This window comes from Penicillium manginii, assembly GCF_028828005.1.
Source record: "Penicillium manginii strain IBT 31320 chromosome Unknown utg000006l:1.0-4164085.0:1.0-4166146.0, whole genome shotgun sequence".
Classification (NCBI taxonomy): Eukaryota; Fungi; Ascomycota; class Eurotiomycetes; order Eurotiales; family Aspergillaceae; genus Penicillium; species Penicillium manginii.
The window spans coordinates 803,183-821,244 of record NW_026643107.1 but is presented as its reverse complement, the minus strand read 5'-3'; the positions used below and the strand labels follow the sequence as shown (position 1 = coordinate 821,244).

At 51.7% G+C, this 18,062-nt stretch overlaps 5 protein-coding genes across 5 annotated transcripts; 1 reads left to right on the top strand and 4 right to left on the bottom strand.

The window, feature by feature from the left end:
* Positions 1 to 2,353: 2,353 nt before the first annotated feature.
* N7533_008660 (uncharacterized protein) lies at positions 2,354 to 3,893 on the bottom strand (the record flags this gene model as incomplete). Its single annotated transcript, XM_057105310.1, has 6 exons — positions 2,354 to 2,824; positions 2,888 to 3,084; positions 3,153 to 3,270; positions 3,354 to 3,385; positions 3,473 to 3,589; positions 3,854 to 3,893. The coding sequence occupies 6 exons, from the start codon at positions 3,891 to 3,893 to the stop codon at positions 2,354 to 2,356; spliced, it is 975 nt and encodes a 324-aa protein (XP_056956759.1).
* Positions 3,894 to 4,374: 481 nt separating this feature from the next.
* Positions 4,375 to 5,498, bottom strand: N7533_008659 (phosphotransferase family protein; the record flags this gene model as incomplete). The annotated part of the gene is made up of 2 exons (XM_057105309.1): positions 4,375 to 4,780; positions 4,861 to 5,498. The coding sequence occupies 2 exons, from the start codon at positions 5,496 to 5,498 to the stop codon at positions 4,375 to 4,377; spliced, it is 1,044 nt and encodes a 347-aa protein (XP_056956758.1).
* A 707-nt stretch (positions 5,499 to 6,205) lies between these two features.
* Positions 6,206 to 10,226, top strand: N7533_008658 (uncharacterized protein; the record flags this gene model as incomplete). Its single annotated transcript, XM_057105308.1, has 6 exons — positions 6,206 to 6,384; positions 6,444 to 6,534; positions 6,608 to 9,208; positions 9,259 to 9,591; positions 9,647 to 9,713; positions 9,814 to 10,226. 6 exons carry the CDS (start codon positions 6,206 to 6,208, stop codon positions 10,224 to 10,226), a joined length of 3,684 nt encoding a protein of 1,227 aa, XP_056956757.1.
* A 1,133-nt stretch (positions 10,227 to 11,359) lies between these two features.
* Positions 11,360 to 14,681, bottom strand: N7533_008657 (putative nuclear serine protease HtrA2/Nma111; the record flags this gene model as incomplete). Its single annotated transcript, XM_057105307.1, has 4 exons — positions 11,360 to 11,536; positions 11,612 to 11,809; positions 11,870 to 14,170; positions 14,268 to 14,681. The coding sequence occupies 4 exons, from the start codon at positions 14,679 to 14,681 to the stop codon at positions 11,360 to 11,362; spliced, it is 3,090 nt and encodes a 1,029-aa protein (XP_056956756.1).
* Positions 14,682 to 15,677: 996 nt separating this feature from the next.
* Positions 15,678 to 17,121, bottom strand: N7533_008656 (uncharacterized protein; the record flags this gene model as incomplete). The annotated part of the gene is made up of 2 exons (XM_057105306.1): positions 15,678 to 16,552; positions 16,905 to 17,121. 2 exons carry the CDS (start codon positions 17,119 to 17,121, stop codon positions 15,678 to 15,680), a joined length of 1,092 nt encoding a protein of 363 aa, XP_056956755.1.
* Positions 17,122 to 18,062: the final 941 nt, after the last annotated feature.

The following is an 18,062-nucleotide window of genomic DNA, read 5'->3' as shown; positions in this document are numbered from 1 at the left end:
AATGCTGCAAGTAGAGATAAACTTCTGACCGGATTCAAAGGGAGGGGGGACGCTTACACTTCCAGCACTGTGATCTTGGAGAAATTATTTCCTGTGGAAGTGCATCGTCCTCTCACAAATACATGCCTCAAAGGCCCCTTTTATTTCTATCAGCCGCATGTCTAGGAATTTTCGTCTCAGCTCGCGCGTTGTCCCGGTAGCAAGACATAATCACGACCGCACCCGATGAGACCGCTCTTTCAGTCTATGTTTAGGGCCGTCGTAAAAGTAAAAAGAAAAAGAAAAAAAAGTGGTTCGATTCAGAGCCTCAAGCAGGAAATATCAAAGAAAGTTCCATGCATACTTCTCTGCAGAACTCCGACACGTTGGTGGCTGTTGAAAAATCCACTTTTTTTTGGCTCCCTCTTCCCTGTTGCCCGTCTCCTAGTCTGGGCATTAGTTGGTGTTTTTTTTTTCTGCGTATGCCACATTGACCTCCAATCCTTCCAGTCCGTTCTGCAAAATTTCCCCATTGTACCCACTTTCTCCATGCGGGCTGGGTATAGTTCCGAGCAAGGTACAGGGTGGCTATCTATCGACTAATAAGCATAGGTCAGATCCGCACTCGGGAGTACAGCGTCAACGGTGCAGGTGTTGACCGTTAGGACACATCACAACCTAATGATCAAGTCCAAGTCGAGAATACATGGCTGAATTAGGGTATGTTGGAAAATGAAAATGAAATTGCAATAATAGCGATATCCATCACGACTAGCTAAATGGTCTTGTTTGGGGGGTAAGGGGGGAAAGCAGCCCAACCATACGAGTCTGAGACTAAGGAAAGTCTGGAAGGAAAGGCTGCGATTCCAATGTTTAAGACAGCCAGTTGATCGACCACGACACTATTGGTCTCTCAAAGAGCGGTATGTCTGATAATACGTGCTCCTCGGTGTGAGGCTCAATGGTTTCTCGGGGTTCTAGAAAAGGGGGATGAAGGAAGGCTGACTGTTTCAACTGGGTGTTGTGTACGAGCTCTTCGATAATCCATTCACCTCAACGATTCTTCAAATCTTCGAAGGGGAGGTTGTATTCTGGGGTCGTATAGGCACCGCATATCCACTATTTCGAATCGTCAATTGACTAGTCCTGCATAAGCCAACGGAGCAATACCAGTCTCAATTTACATTTACCCTCGAGACTCGACATAAGTTAGCTAGTATTCCAAGGTTATGGCTACCGCTGGACTTCGCCCAGCTTCCTCCAGGGCTGTCGACAATCCAATTCGAAACGATTCTCGACACCCGCCTCCACGCTACCCTACATCCACCACACCACACCCCCAACAAAGAAGCCAACAACCGCCAAACCTAGCCAGAGAAAATCCCTGTACAACAAAACCGCCTACATTAGGAAGATAAAACACGTCCAATTTACTCAATGTCACGGTACAAGACTCCCGGACCCATAGCCATAACCATAACCATAGCCACATCCACAAAGGCAGAAACGTCCATGGAAGAAAACAAGGACGCTCAGCCAGCCCGATTCACGATGCGGAGAGTTGGGGCTAGAGGGCTAGGGCTAATTGTCCATATGAAACGCAACGGCCTCGTACGGGGGCGGGGGCATGTTACGCATGCAGGAGAGCAAAGCATTGCCAACTTGTGCGAGCGATCATCTGCTCTGCTCTGCCCTACACGGCTTGCGCTAAGAATGCCAATGCCAATGCCTTGTTACAGTCGAGTCGAAGCTGCAGATTGGAGCTGAGTGGCTTCTGCCGGCCTTCTAGATCAGCCGCGCTGCGTGTTAAGGGTTGTACGTGGGAGATGGAATCCCGGTGGGGGGGCTCGAGGACCGGAAGACTGCAGAAACGGGCTGGAGTTGGAACTATGATGGGGGGGGGGAGGGTGAAGAAACGTCAAATTCATGAGATTATTTTAGGACAATTGCATTAAAACAATATGGACCCGAGAAGAAGTAAACAAATGCGGTGGTGGAGGTGAAGATAAGGTAAAAAAGTAAAGGGTGGTAAGTAGAAGGCAGAATGGACAGGCAAGAGAAGAATTTGTAGGTGATGTGGATAAAAGGATTGCAAGAGACAATGGAAATCAATCCATCCCCCGAGCGTTCCACATAGTTTTCGTCATCGGTGCTAGGATCGCGCGTCGGAGGGCCCAATATACAGTCCAAAATGTGACCAGGCAAATAATATGGAGAGCCCCGACGACAATCCTGCGAGCCGTAAAACATAATTCGCTGAGATTTGGTACGGGTATGTGCCGTTCGTATTCTCATTGAATCATCGACAGATAATCGTGGGCAATCGTCAAAGCCCTAGTGTCTTGTAAGACACTCGGATCGCCAAGGGGCAACTTTAAACTGCCAGGAGAGGCTCGCGCTCCTCCTCCTTCTCAACCGACTCAACGGGATGAGAAATGGGCTCGGAGACGGGCTCGACCTTGGGAGCTTCCGGGAAGTCCTCAGTCTTAATGATGGGCGCGGGGTTGGCATCGCCCTTGACAATAGGAGAGACGAGCTTGGTCTTGTTTGCCTCGGGAGAGGCAGAGCGACGGCCGATGTACTCCTGGGCCTTGGAGCTGTAGTCACCGACATATTGCTTCATCAGACCGGTAGCGTGGGAGGTGTGCTCGCCAGCCAGATCCTTCAGCTGGTTGGTCTGGGAGCTGATGATAGCCTGGAGGTTGGCGATCTGCTCATCGATGATCTCACGGTTGCTGATGTACACAAGAGGGCCGAAGTAGGCGATGGTCACGGAGATCACAGCGAGTCCCCAGATCGGGACGAAGCGGATCAGCCAGTAGCCAGTGAAGGTAGCAGTGAAAGCCTATAATATTTTAGTACACTCCCTCCTCGTCTGGTTAGGGAAAAGATTTTGGCATTGACATACAGCAACGGTGTGAACGACATTCTCGGCGAACAGAATACGTTGGAACTCAATCAGGATAAAGTCGAATAGCTGGGAGATGTCCTCGAGCACGGCCTCGTGGGTTTCCTTGGGGATGGTATAATAACGACGAGGGCGGAATGAGCTTGCGATACCCTGCTTAAGGATCACAAGGCCAACAACTTCGACGGCGGCAGTCACTGCGGTACTTTGTTAGCGGACGGCTCGGAGTTTCGGTCACTCCACTCTGGTCACGCGACCAACTCACATCCCAACGACATGTACAGAAACTTGAAGGCCCAGCGGAGGAGGGGTAGGTAACGGGCGGCGAAGATGAATCCGATGACACTGGCGTAAGACACAGCGGTCGCGCGGGGTTGCTCCCACTATATGCACGAGGGGGTTAGAAGCGAGCCAGGCGCAATCCACGCGGGACCACAACAAAAGGTGGATTCGGGTCCAAACTCACGCTCAAAAGGCTGTACAGCAGGGAGTGGTAGTCTGCGCAGGGTCAGCAATATGCTTCATGGTTTATAGATAATGCGCTCTCTGGGGTGGGGGGGGTTAGAGAGCTCGGCCAGAACGTACGGGTCAAGGGCTGGCCATTTTCGGTAGTGGTGGAGGGGGTGACACGCGAGTTCTTGAGGTCGCGAAGCTCTGCGCTGGTCTTGGAAGCTTCGGACTTGACGCTATCGACAACGGGGCCTAGAACAAAAGCACGTCAGACAACTGGAACACGCTAAAAAAAGCCCCCCCTTTCTCATGGACTCATTACCCTTGGTGACAGCATCACGAATGCCTGGAGCAGAGAAAACCCAGAGTTAGTGGGATTTGTTCGTTCTGAACGGAAATGGACGACGGAAGCGATATGGAAGGAGATTGAATAATACTGCAGGAAACAGGACTGGTTAGCATGAATCTGCAGGCGAGTCGGGAGGAGTCGGCTGTTGTAAATTCGGCATACCTTACTGCCCGTGTCGGGGTAGCTCACATCTCCAGAATCAGCCATGGTGTGGGAATTTCAGGGAATCAATAGATATGAATCTGAGGGACAAGAGAAAAGGGTGAAGGGGTGAAGGTGAAAAGGTAAAGTGGAGGGGAAGTGTGGGAGAGAAAAAGAAAGGGAAAGATAAGGAAAAGAAAAGGGTTTGTGATGTCAACAGCATGTGCAAGTGTGCACTGGGCAAGTGCCCGCCAAGCCTAAACTGGGAACGGGAACGGGTCTGGGTAGCTCCTGCCAAACTTGCACCGCACTACACTTTAATGATGTCAGCACTGCTTATGGTACTCCATACTGGGTTCAGTATACTCCATACTATGGATGAATGGATGAATGATAGGATATGGTAGCCATGCTACATGATACTGCATACATGATACCGCATACTAAATCTTTTTTTGCTGCCTACTTTGGACATATCAATCCTCTCTCCCCCTTCCCTCTTTCTTCCCTCTTTCTGCCTCCCTCGGAATCACATTCAGCCCACTCACTAGACTTCCTTCATCATTGCGCGGATTCTCTGCACTCCCGCATGTTTCTCCCACTCTGGATGAACTGTAAGGACCGCTTGGAGCTGTTGATTGGCAATCGCCATGTTGGCATCGGTGCGGGCGCAATGTGTCTCGACGAACTGCTCGTGGATTCCAGGCATCGAGATTGCCGCCTGGAAGAACATTCGATCCTTGGATCCGTGAAGCAAGGTTGAAATGCTGCTGTCAAGCTTTCTCTCTTTTTCCTTGTTTCTGATCACACCTTCAAGATATTCGCGGTCTTGCTCGAAATTCTGACCTTCCTGAACCCAGTCATTTTTCCATCCTGGGATGTCAGCCATAAACCACGGATGATGGATCACAGAGGGTAGCGGTCCAAGATACAGCCAATCCCAGTCGATCACCCTATACCACAATTGTCAATCAATAAAGATAAAGAGAAGGCAATCTAGCAAGTCAGTGCCAAAGGAAAGGTGAAGGCTTACCCGGAGAGACGAAGGTCACGATCCACCATGATATTATGAGTGTTCAGATCTCCGTGAGCAATACCGATGGTATTGTACTCATCCACTGCGACGGAATAGTAGGGGATCATGGATCTCATGATGAGATATTCCATAGCATCTCCCCAGCGCGATTCTCCGCGCAGGGTCCGGTTGAGCTGTCGGTCAACCGTATGTGTCAACCATTTCGAGTATGGTACCACTGGCGTGGGGTATGGTAAGGCTGGAGCCGGGGTCGACCAAAGCAGCAGGAGAAACTCGGCAAGGTCTTCAAGGAAACCCTGACGCGCCCTAATCGGGATCTGAAGGTCCCATCTGCTCAGCGGGGCACCCTCTATCCAGTCCATGAACCAGACGGGGTGCTTTGTGCCATGAACGGTGGGGACGAGAATACGAGGATGATGTCGTTTGATATGCTGCAGGGTCTTGACGGCTCGTAATTCAGCGGGCCAGTCATGGGCATCTCGGCAGATTCGAAGGGCCCATTGAGTTGAATCGGCAAACTCGAGCTTGAATACGTCGTGGGTTCCGCCTTTGAAAGGGGAATCGTTGGGCAATCGACATTTCATACCAGAGTGAAGACGAGAGGCCTCTGCTAAAAGGCCAGGTAGGTTTGGCATCTTGCCTGTTGGGTCCAAAGGACCGAACATGAGATGGAAACGCCGTCGTAAAGTGATGGAGCAGAAGTGAAAAGGGCATAAACGAGATGATTAAGGGAATTCGATCTCGTTGGAAGGGGAGGGAATGAAAACAAAGATGAAATGAGCGGGAAGAGGGAACAGTCAGGTGAAGTGAAGTGAGGTGAGGTAAGTGCCAGTGTTGAACTAAAGGGAAGGAACGACCACAGTAAGAGTAAGAACTTATAGATACAGTAGATACAAAATAGTACCCAGAGAGTTATCTCTATAAATATGTACATGGAACTGGATAACCGCTCTGTAAAAGATGATCTGTTTGTTTAATCTAATTGCCAGTATGGTGATATCCGAAAATCAAGTATATCATACTGTCAAGGAGTACACTACTCGCTAGGGTACTTTGGTATACTCTATAGTATCTAAATGTGGGGCCCACGTGACCACGCGTTACCGAGTTGGGTTGTCTGTTTATCCAAACTTGAATGTCTCCCGCTCCATCGCCATCGCCATCGCCATCGACATTCCCGACCACACCTCGACACCTCAACACCCCCGTCGACTGCTGCTCTCACCCATGATTTCCCAATAATTCACCCATCCTATGCGGAATCTCTTTCTTCTATCTTTTGCGCCCACCTCCGACTCTCCTTGACTCCCGAGTCCGCACCTACTACGCGTTTGTTTACATCATGGCTGCTGCTGGCACGAGGGCACAGAAGCCCGTTGGCTCGGCCGCATGGATCGCCACCGAGAAGGAAAATGTAGCTGAATTGGTGGAACAAGAACTGGAAGAAGTCGAATACCCCGTCCGCCATGAGATGGACTGGCTCAACGAGCACATGGCCGAGATCTTCTCCAAGGGCCAAGCGTGAGTCGCGACCTGTCGCTCACCCGCCAACGTCGCCCTGGTGCTAATGCATGGTCCAGAAACTTTACCGACGTATTCAAAACTCCCGGCAAAATGCGAGGAAAGACTCCTCGCACAGCTCGCAAGCGAAATGTGGAGGATGACCGAGTCGTAAGTTCTCCGCGCTGGCCTGTGTGGGGTGGGGATTGCCTGCAGCTGAAATGAGGAGCTAACCACGCAACAGCCACTGAGCGAGATTTTCTCCTCCTCCCACAAGCAAGTGGAAAACAAGGCTGTGAGCCCCAGCCCATTTATTCATCGTGTCATCTCCAAAACTGCTGCGCCCGCGGCGGTTGCCCCTCCCCGCCTCAAGGAAGCCGAGGCGCCATCGCAGCCCCAATATCCAGATCTCACCCAGAACTTGAACTCCTTCCAAAAATACAACACCGACTCCGGCTACCATGGGATGGAGGATGAAGATGAAGAGGAGATAGATGATGATGATGAAATGGTGTTGCCCGATACACAGCCAGAATCAGAGACCGCCACACAACCATTCGAAGTGGATGAGCCTGCAAGATCGACCACCCGATCCGAACTTTCAGTCAGTCAACGAACAACAGAAAACTCTTTCGTCTCAGCTCAAGAGAACGTTCGTGCTCGGGGGGAGACTATCGAACCGATGAATGTGGATCCGACACCGACGCAGGAGCGCACTTCCCGCGCCGTGAACGCCGCCCACAAGGAATCTGAGCCTGAACTCGATACAACTCCAAAGGTTGTGCCTCCGTCTAAGACGAAGTATCAAACGAAAGCATCGACCTCCCAGGAAGCCCGGTCGGAAAAGCCCAAGGCCCAGGAAAAGCCCAAGGAGCAAGACCATGAAGACGTGATCTCCAGTGTTAAGAACCAGAAGCCAGTGGCTACCCATCAGCCAAAGGAGGAGGAATTTGAGTCTCATGATGACGAAATGGAAATCGAAGATACGGCGAAGGATGATACCATCCTAGACGACAACTTTGATGATATTGGATCGCCCTCCGATGGCTCTACACCAGACAGACTGCCTGTACGCAAGAGTAGCCTGAGCTTTGCCTCTCTGCCGGCTAGAGAGCCTCTGACCAAAAAGAGTATGGGTGGTGCAAGGATTTCGCGTACCAGTCACATCGATCTCGCAAAATTGAGCCACAAGAGAAACTCCAATTTCCTTGGGGTCCACTCAAGTGGTCATAAATCGGTACAGCCATCCTCAGAAGACAATGCGAGCGATCCGGCCGTGGACATTGACGATGAGAAGAAACCGGAAAAAGATGTCGATATGGACCAGGCTAGCAAGTTGCACAACAAAAAGTCGACCCAAAGCCTACATGACAGGATCAGCATGCTCGGAAAGCCGCAAACACGCCCCAACAAGTCAATCCCGACGGCAGCGGGGTCTGCCGGTCAAATTGCCTATCCTGAGCTCCCGGCTACCAAAACTGGACCAAAACTGGACTCTTCAAATGAGAAGACTAGGAAAACCCCCGCTCCGAAAACGGACAATGTTGGCGATGACGATTGGATCAAGGCTCTGGATTCGCCTCAGCGACCGAATCTCGCCAAGAGCAAGACCACAGATGTCATGGAGAGACTTTTTGAGCCGGAGAGACCCAAATCTTCCTACCAGAAGATGAGCCCAGCACTTAAGCAGAAGCTTGCTGAAGAACCCGAGCGGCCTAAATCATCCGCTTCCATCTTTTCCTCTCCTCGCCCACGGGGTCATCAGCAGAGCGCGTCTACTTCCATCCTGGGAACTACAACTCCCGTTGGATCTCCTCGACGTTTCGAGGGTCCGCTCAGTGCTTCCAAGATAAGGTTGCAGTCAATTATGAAGTCTGCCAAGGGCTTGTTCACCAGCACCGGCAGCCCTTCGAGAATCGAGAGCTCTTCCCCAGTGGCACATCGTGTGCAGACCCAGGAGCGAATGAGCGTCGATATCAATGAACATGACGTTCAAATGTCTGAGCCACCTCATATTCCCAGTCCTCCCGCACGACAGGAGGGCCGCCGCACTCGGAGCTCCACCGAGAAGGAGGAAAAGCGTCAGCGAAAGGAGGAGGAAGACCGCCAACGAGAGGCAGAGGCACACCAAGAAGAGCTGCGACAAGAAGAGGCGCGTTTAGAAAGAACCAAAGAACAGGAGAAACAACAACGAACAGCGCAGCTCAAGGCCGCTCAGGACAAATCTTCTGTTGAGATAGATGAGCGCAACGCACAAAGGCCATCGCAACCGCAACGACAACAATCGCGGGAACCTGAGTCAAAATACGGAATTCCGCAGCCAAAGCAAGCCGATCGACGACCCAAGCCCCTGACCCGCGAGGCGGTTCAAAAGCCCGAGCCGCGACCCGTCTCGATTCGCGTTGGTAGCACAATGTCCACTCGCCAAATCCCTGTCGCTACTTCTGTTTCGTCTAGTTTTAATGAGGCAAATGCCCCCGCCCCAGCTCCTACCTCTAAGCAGACAAGCTTGAAAAAGAAGGGAAGCAACCAGTCACTCCAGACGGCTTCCTCGACGAATAGCCTCAAGAGCAGCACTTCAAGCCAGACACAAGCACAGCGAAAGGCTCAATTAGCGAGCGAGCGCAAACGGGAACAGGATCGGAAGCGAGCTGCCCAGCAACAGCAAGAGGAATCTCGTCGTCAGGAGGCCCAGAGCCGTGCTGAGAGTCGTGCCGAGGCAGATCGCGGACGACGAGAACTATCTGCCCAGGAAGAATCTAACAAAGCCGCAATTGAGAGACGGAGGCAAGAAAATGCTCGGCGACAACACGGCCGCACCGGTAGCCAGCAGGTCGTCAATGAGGTATTCCACCCCCTTGCACAGTCATCGAGAATTTCATTAATCATATCTAGGCTCCTACCCTGCAACACGAGAAATCAGCCCTTCAATCCTCTCAGAAGAGTGATCTGGGAGGAACGAGGCCGCAGTCTCGCGCGGGTCCAGCACCGAATTATGGCCGGATCAATCCACCTGCGCCTAATCCTGCCAGACCTGCCAAGAGACCCATGAATGAAGAGGCTAGTAACCGACCTCCAGTGAAGAAGATCAGCAACGTACACTCTGTTATCGGGGATAAATGGGGCAAGGGCGAAGATGAGCAACAGCACCAATTCCAACATCAACCCTCCAGGCCATCGGTCCGACCCCCCATGGGACCCCCTAAACGGGTGTCTAACATGCGCCAGGTATGTATTGAATCATTCCAGTCTCACTCAGTAAATTTTAAACTAACACCTTCAGCCGCAGCATTCCACTATTAATCAGTCTAGTATGGCATCTTCATCCGGGTCTAGCATCTTCAAGCCCGGTCAGGTACCGCGTCCGGCTCCCAATATGTATCAATATGCCAACGGAAAGATCCCCTTCGCCGAGCCAAACCAAGCAGCAGCACCTACCAATGCCACCAGGCCAGGGGCCTCCAGCTCCGCCCAGCGTGCCCCAGCTCAACCCCCCCGCCAAACCATCTCCCAAATACCCCAGCGGAGAAAGCATCCACCTTCCTGAGATAGCGACGGACAGCGAAGACGAAGACGACTCCGACTCCGAAATGTTCCCGGTCCCCAAATGGGCCCAATCGAAAGAACTCAACGACCTGCTCGTGATACAGGATAGAATGGAACCAGATTCCATCTTCGGGCCTATCGCCCCATTCTCCCTCGAAGAAACCTTCAAAGCAGACAAGAAGATCAAGAAGTTCCGTGACCGCACTAGTAGCGCAAACTGGTCGGGCCCAGATGGTCTTACCCAGGAAGAGATTCGCAAGGACCGCGCCGAGCGCCAACGTCTCCGTCTCAACGGCGGATGGTCCTTTGAGACATAAGCGGCTGTGCCGCATATCGTGACAAACACGATCAATATTCAGTTCATCCGATTCAGCCACAGCGTTTGTTGTGGCTTTTTGAATAGCAGCGGGGCACTGGGGTGGGCCCACGCACGAGTTTTGCAGTATCATGGTGTTATTGGTGTCGGGGTTCTGGATTTATCGGCGTTGTATTTGTTTTTCATTCATGTCTCTGTGTTACTGCAGATTATTAGGAGAGCATTCAGTGGTGTATAAGACCGTTAATCGAATGATTGGATTTCAATTTTTCTCGGTGTGGACTTGATGGTAGCTGATTTTGCTTGATGTTGATGTGTATTCTATGGCATATTTTTCTTTTGATTTGATGGAAAAGCGTTTTGGATTATAAATACAATTGTGGAGCATCATAACATCAACTAGCATCATTGGTCTAGTGGTAGAATTCGTCGTTGCCATCGACGAGGCCCGTGTTCGATTCACGGATGATGCAATCTTTTTGGCTTAGTTTTTATATTCAACAGATATGGTCAGGTCTGAAAGACCTCCTTTTTGACCTCTGACTTTCAGTATATTTTTGATAATGCCGGGTTTTTCCAAGGTTGCTCGGTTCTAGGTTATGGTTTCTAGTGACTTGGATTGGTTGGTCAAATATTTCAAGTTGTGTGCTGGTGGTCCTGGCCACTGGATTATATATTTTAAGCACCCAGGTGGCAGGGCTGAATTTTTAAGTATTTGAAGATGGGGGGAATTCAACATTGGAAATGCTTAAATTTTCAATTTCCTTGTATTAACTTCCAAACGCCCCTAGATAAATTCAGTCCTGACTACTAATAGGTAGTACTAGTTGTGCCTGGAGGTCTAAGCAGAGTACTGGTGGTAGTAAAACAATCAATACTAGTACGAGCCACAGTCCTATCTAGAGAGCCCTGGAGATACCAGAGAAACATTTGAACTTTTGAACTAAACTTGGTATAGCAAAGGAATCTTTTTAATCTAGACATAACTGCCCAGACCGAATATACACCTGCCCTATACATCAAGAAACCAGAAACAAAATCCGCCCAGTCAGACCCTGGCCTGGTCGCGCCACCATACCGAATATTATACAAGACTACATGGGGTCGTGTTCTCACGATCGTGATGCTTTGCTTTTACTCCATGTCGGGCTCAGCATCGCTTGGTCCACCATCACCGCCTTCGTCCATAGCGTCGGGGTTGAGATTCGCCGCATCAGACGATACGCCCTTCTTGGTCTCGGACTTGCCGTGGGAAACGGTGCTCCAGCCTGCCTCGGCGGAGGGGTCCTTGATATACTCGGACATGGGGAACTGTGTAATGCCAATCGTTAGTATTGGGCTTGAGCTTGGAGGACTGTCGAGCTAGTAGGCTGGGTGGGTACTCACGTAATGATCGTTCTTCTTCATAGTCACCACCCATGGAACGTTGTCGAATGTCACGGCGCGGAGTCGGAAGTAGGTGTTATCCGGGATCTTGCGGACTTCCTTGACGAAGCTATCGAGGTTGGGTGTGGGGACGCCGTTGACAGCGGTTAGGAAGTTAGTAGGGGCGAGTCCGTAATGGTAGGCGGGTGAACCGCGGCTCTGGGGGAACTGTTAGTAACGAAGCTTAGAGGAAATTGACAAGACGGGGTACCCGCTTACCCTAGCGCTGACGTAGATTTCACTGTGAAGCTTTGAGATTTGTTGACGCACGGCGTGGTGGGGTTTCTGGAGGACGGCACCGCAGAAAACGACGGCACGGTCGGTCTCGAGATCTTCGGTTGGAACGGTCGGGACACGAATGTGCATTTCTTGGCCGTTACGGATGATCAATGCATCTAGTACTTCCTTCTCGTACATGACGTCCAGTTCTGAAACGCGAGTGATAAGCTGGTCATCTAGAGTGAGGATGATATCGGCTTCTTGGAAACTGTCGACCTCAGAGGTGAAGTTCGCCGGTGGGCAGTCCACCTTGCGCACCATGAACAGCTGGTGACGCGAAGGGTTGGCCTGTGCCACCTTTTGAATCCACTCCTCTGAGACACCCATGATTCGCGCCTGGCTCATCTGCACAACATAGCTCTCCATGTTCAGGATGCGAAGTTTGGGGACGACACCTTGTTGAATCTTTGACGTAACAGGAAGTAATGATGGAGTGGCAAATCCAAGGTGGTACTCGACGTCCTTGTGGGAGCTTGGAGTGCGCTCACCAAGGTAATTGAGCCAAAGTGCTTGAACTACTCCATCTTCACCGATCAGCACTCCGTTTGTGCACTGTCCACTGAGTCCAGTGTCCACTGTGATGGCATCTAGATTGATTGCCCGATACCGAGGGGCGGAAGCATTGGCAGGGATCGAGACAGTAGTGATATCAGTGACCGCAGTCTTTGCAACAACAATGCGGTGGTTTTGGTTGAAACCAACAAAAATAGTGTCTTGACCCTGCTTGATATACTCAGTGCTGAGACGAGCACTTTGCACAGGTGCCTGCACAAGACTGGGGTCATATTGAATGATGGTGTAGTTCTGAAGAGGGTGCAAAAATACAACCTTGGCGTTGAGAATGACGGAATCAGCAACGGTAATGTTGATATCGCAGAGGTCGTAGGGTACAATAGCCCGGGAGACGACAACCAGACCCTTCTCGGCATCGATCACCAGACCGAATCCGGTTTTCTTGGCTTGAGGGTATCCGTCAAGCTTCAATGGCATGGTACAAGAGACACGAACGAAACTGCGCACAATCTCCGCTGCCGCAGGTTGGCTAACACCATCCAGCTGGATGAAGTCGGCCTTGCGAGGAACAGGCTTTTCCGCTGGGATAGGCCCGGCCAGATCCGAGAAATCCCAAATACCAGATTCATCATTGCGCACTGCCAAGCGCATCTTTGGATGCCAGTGACGGTCGACATAGATGATGCTAGTGCCCTTGGTATGCAGGTCTCGGATATGACGGTAGGAGATGACTACTCGTGACCGGTCAGGGATGTTCCTCATCACTTCCACGAATTCGTCCAGATTTCGGGTTGGCTTTTTGTCGACTGAATCGATAATCCATCCCGCCAATGTATTCTCCAGTTTGAAGGAGCCTGCGGCTTCGCAAACGAACACACCACGGGTAGCAATGGCGTAGAGACGGGATTGTTGGTATGACAGGTCATGGAAAGTGCCTCCAGCAACCGTCACAAATCGATCGGGGGTGATTGAATGGAGGTCACCAACATCACACTCAACCTCCATGTCTTCTCCTCCGCGCTGCACCAGCAGTCGGATTTTACCACCGACACTGGAGTCTAAGATATCATCAAGACGAACGAATTGAGTAAGAAGCTCTCCATTCACTTGCAACAACACATCTCCCTCTAGTAGCTTGCCATCTCCAGGACCTTCTGGCAGAATGATCTCAGCCGCAAGCATGTTGGTTTCTGTTGGGGCCGCTTTGCGAACAGCAGCCTCCCACTCGGGGGTCAGACCGAGACGACGACACTCGTCAAAGGGTTTGAGAATCCATTGAGTCTGAATGGTGCCCCTGGTGACTGGTTTGCTTTGACGAATGCACTCCAAGGCACGCAATGGACGATCTAGAGGCAAGAAATAGTCTGTGGCAGCACCGTCTGCGCGTCCACCTGCTTGCAAAGCTACCGCATGCCCGTCGATATTGACGACAGGACTTCCAGAACTACCACCACTTGCAGCCGCCGCAGCCTGGATATAGTTTGTGTTGAAATCGCTGTAGCCCTCTCCATATTCCGGAGCATTGCGATCAAGTCGACTGATGACGCCCGAGAGAATACTCAGCTTCTCACCGGCGTCGTTACCCACGACTCGGATCTCCACACCTACGCGAGCTGCGTCCGGTTGGAGCTTGAGCTCGGTCAGGTTCATGTATTTAATCGCCTTCGGGTCGAACTTGAGGATGCCAAAATCGTGAACGGGGTCTCGGTATACAGGTCGGACATCGCACTATGGAAGAGCATGTCAGTTATTGGACTTTGAATCGAATTGAGCTCCCTTTCTCGGACTGGAGCTGGACTGCAATTTTTCTTCTTCTGTTTCTTACCTCTTCATGGTTGTCAAAGATACAGTAACCCCAGAATGGACCGGCACCCACGACATGGCGATTGGTCAAGATGTATCCGCGCTCGGCATCGACGACAAAGCCAGTAGCCTGACTGCTCATTGATAGCTCTGTGTCGAAAGAGCACGTCTGGCAGAAGTGGATCGAGACGACACTCTTCACCACCGTTTCAATGGTCGCCTGCCACTCAGGCGAATCTGCCTGCGCAGGGCCAAGAGCAATCATATGGGAATCCTCTTCCTCCTCCTCGATATCATAAACGGTTCCATTGGCGGGAGTCGCGTCGCCGGGGGTCAGCACAGAGCCCTCGGGCTTCAAATGTTTTGCGGGACGTTCAACAGCTCCAGCGACAGTGCCGCGCTTCCGCTTGGCACCCATGTCGCCATTAGCATCCATGGCACAGGGGAATTGCAGGAATGGACGGTGGTTGATGTGTAGGTAAGCTGTGAGGGAAGGAAGCTTCGGTTGATGAGAAGAGAAGGGCGAACTTGAGTGTCGGGCGGCAGGCGGCAGTGGGGATAAGGACGAGGATGACGGTAAGAATGATCGATTCGAGTGGTCAAAGGGACGAGCGAAGGAGCGGGAAAAGAGCGAGACAGACAGACTCCTTCTCGCCAACAAAGACATTCGCAGGTGTTGAGGCGAATGTGAAAGGCGGGAGTGGAGAGGAGCGATTGTGATTGGGCGGGTCCATTCGATCCGATCCGATGAGATCCCATGCCAACGCCAGATGATGAAGGCACGCGCACGCCGATCTTTGTGATGTAGGAGTATTTGATAGTATATTTTTAGATGAGAAGTATAGTATGTACTCGATAGTATATAGTATATGGTATATGGTATATGGTATATGGTGTATGGCATGTACTATATGGCGAGCATCATACAACTATGCTATTACATATGAAGTGATCATTGTAAGGGTACATGGATGAATACATCATGGATACATGGATTAGCCTCCTATGCATGTGCGCCTGCAGAACGGGTTTTATTCTCCACCATGCACCCCTCTCCCAGATGACCAGGTCGGCTGGTGTATTTGCAGATTTGACCAAGGTCAGCCAACACCCCCTCGCCGACTATTGCAACCCCCGAGAGCTCTCTCATTGGACTATGCGATACACATAGTTGGACGGGAGGCGCCGCGCGGACCGATCTCCGACATAGGGAAACAGGGGTCCTAGCCTTTCTGTGAACAGGAGGAGCTCGGGACAAGGGGAGAGGTGGATGAGGGAGATGGAGAGGGAGATGGAGAGGGAGATGGAGAGGGAGATGGAGAGGGAGATGGAGAAAGGTAGTCAAGATAATTCATGCGGGATTCACCGCAGTGAATCCAAAACCAAGAAAAAGATCATCAATAACATGGCACGAGGTCCTTTTCTCCCCGTCTCAAACAACCGACTCAGACACGGGTGATGGACTTGGGCCCCCGTTGCCCTGCATCGTGCCCGGGCTGAGCTTCTGGGGAGTCGACGATTTCCCCGAATTTGGGAATAGCTCGTTCAGTTTGACGTAAAGCTCCTTCACGGAGGGGAGGTTGGGGGGAGCTGTCATGATTGCTGGGGCCTGGGGTGTAATGCCACTCGCTTTCTTGGCTCGGTCAGCGATCGTCGCTAGATAGGCCAGGTTGGCCTGCAGCCGCCGCATGCACTCGATGTACTCTTGTGTTGGTTTTTGCCCAGGAGGCTTGTTCATATCCCCTCCCTGCTCCACAGAGGCATTCGCTTCCGCATTTGCCGCCGAGCCTGCCTTGCCAGCCGATTGCAGATTCAAAACCTCCTGCAACAATGTGGAGTTGATGTCGAGGAGGGTGCTGACACGCGCCTTTTCACGAGCTGCCGCCGCCGCTTGAGCCTGAGCTTGAGCGGGGCTTTGTGCCTGGGGGACTTGACTTTGCCCTTGCATCTGTGCCTGAATTTGAGCCGCATTCGGAGCTTGTCCTTGCCCTGGACCTTGGGCCTGGACCGGGGTCCCGGGTTGAGTGACGTGGGGTGAGTTGTTCATCTGCGATATCTGCTGGTTCATCTGGGCGTTCATTTGCGCATTCATTTGAGCGTTCATTTGGGCACTCATTTGCGGATTCATGTGGGGAGGCTTTTGTTGGTTGGGGAGCATGTTGTTTGCTGACAGAGAGGCCATATTTTGAGAGAACGTCTGGGCGACAGTGGAAGGGGTATTCGTCGCTGTGCTAGGTTGGGAGAATTGGTTCATGCCGGCGGGGACGGGGGGTTGTGAGAACGACGCCGAGAAATTGTCCATGGGTACTATTATCACAATTGGCGGTCAGTCCACGTCAATCAAACAGAGACTTGCGATCCTCAAATGTCCTGCTGCAGATTAAATACGACTGGCAACGAATCGAAGCACCCCATCTCGCCAAGGAACTGGTTGAAACAATTGTTGGCGCCAGTAACAGGGAGATCGATTAAACCTGCAGGGGCTTCGGGGGTAACGCGACGTGTTGTAGAGAAATATGATCGTCCCTAGGCCAAACCACTGGCGAATAGGGTTCGGACCGTTCTCCAGAGACTGGAGAGCCAGGAAGACCCCGCAGGACAAAGTGACAAGTACAGCGGGCTAATCACAGAGAAAAGGGGGAAGGGATTGGTCACGTACCGTTGGATTGCTGGGGAAAGCCTGAGGGCATCATAGCTCCAGTGGGACCACCTGGCTGCATTTGGATGGCGCCAAAGGAATGCTGTTGGTGTCCTGGCTGTCCTGGCGGTTTAGACTGGGGGTATTGGGGAGCTGAATTCTGGTAGAAAGCCATCGGGTTTGGGGGGCTTTGAGTCGGGACGGGAAAGCCAGCGGGATAGACGGCGTTGGGATCCATCGTGTATTAAGGGCACTATCGCGGACCCAGACCTTTGGCGTCTGCACAAAGGAGACCCAGAGAAAACAAAGGGTATCAAACTTGATGGCCCGCTGTATAGAGTAATCCTCCGCCTTTATTTTTTTGTTGCTGAGCTCCTGGACGATAGAAGTCACGACCCAAGCAATCACGTCGATTACGCAAAAGCCACACACACGCGCAGACAATGGGAGAGTCCTAGTGGGAATCCAGGGATATAGGTGATTGGTATAGCGGCTGGGGAAATCCGTCAAAGAGAGGGAGAAGGGAGTACGATGATTGGCTCAGACAGAACAATATTGGCAGGGGTGGTGCTGGAGCGCGATCGGCCACTGCTTTAACAGAGCAGCTGGACTCGGAGCAACACAAAATTTGGGAGGGGGTGTGGCCCGGATTCAGAGCGATCAGCCGTGGGCGGACGGGCTAATGCAGCGGAGCCTTTTTGGTTGGAGTGGGGACACGGGCCCGATGACAGTGGTCTCTCGGTGAATTTCGATCGGGACGTGATTGCACACCGATGGAGATCGAGCACCTTTGAGGGGGAGCTTGTTGCTCACAGGGTTTCTCTGCAGGAATTGTAGCCAGTGATGGTGGTGGTTGGAGTGGGAGGTAAAGTTGAAGTGGTCCCGGATAGTCACGGGAACACAACACATGGCTGCCTTAGGCTTACATCAGCAAAGCCATGTGATTATCGACTTCCTACGACCTACGACACTTTTATCCTAGGGTACTACTTTACTTTACTATCAAGACTCCTTCCATTCTAGGTACAAGACCCATCGGACATCCTCGCGCTACATACGAAAAGCTCAGACCCTTGCATATCCCTCAGCCGCACACCAATAGCGCCTCAATGACGTGGATCGTGGGTCAAACTGTGGCGCAAGAAACTGCCTCCTCCTTGTTTTTGACTGGGCTGCTGG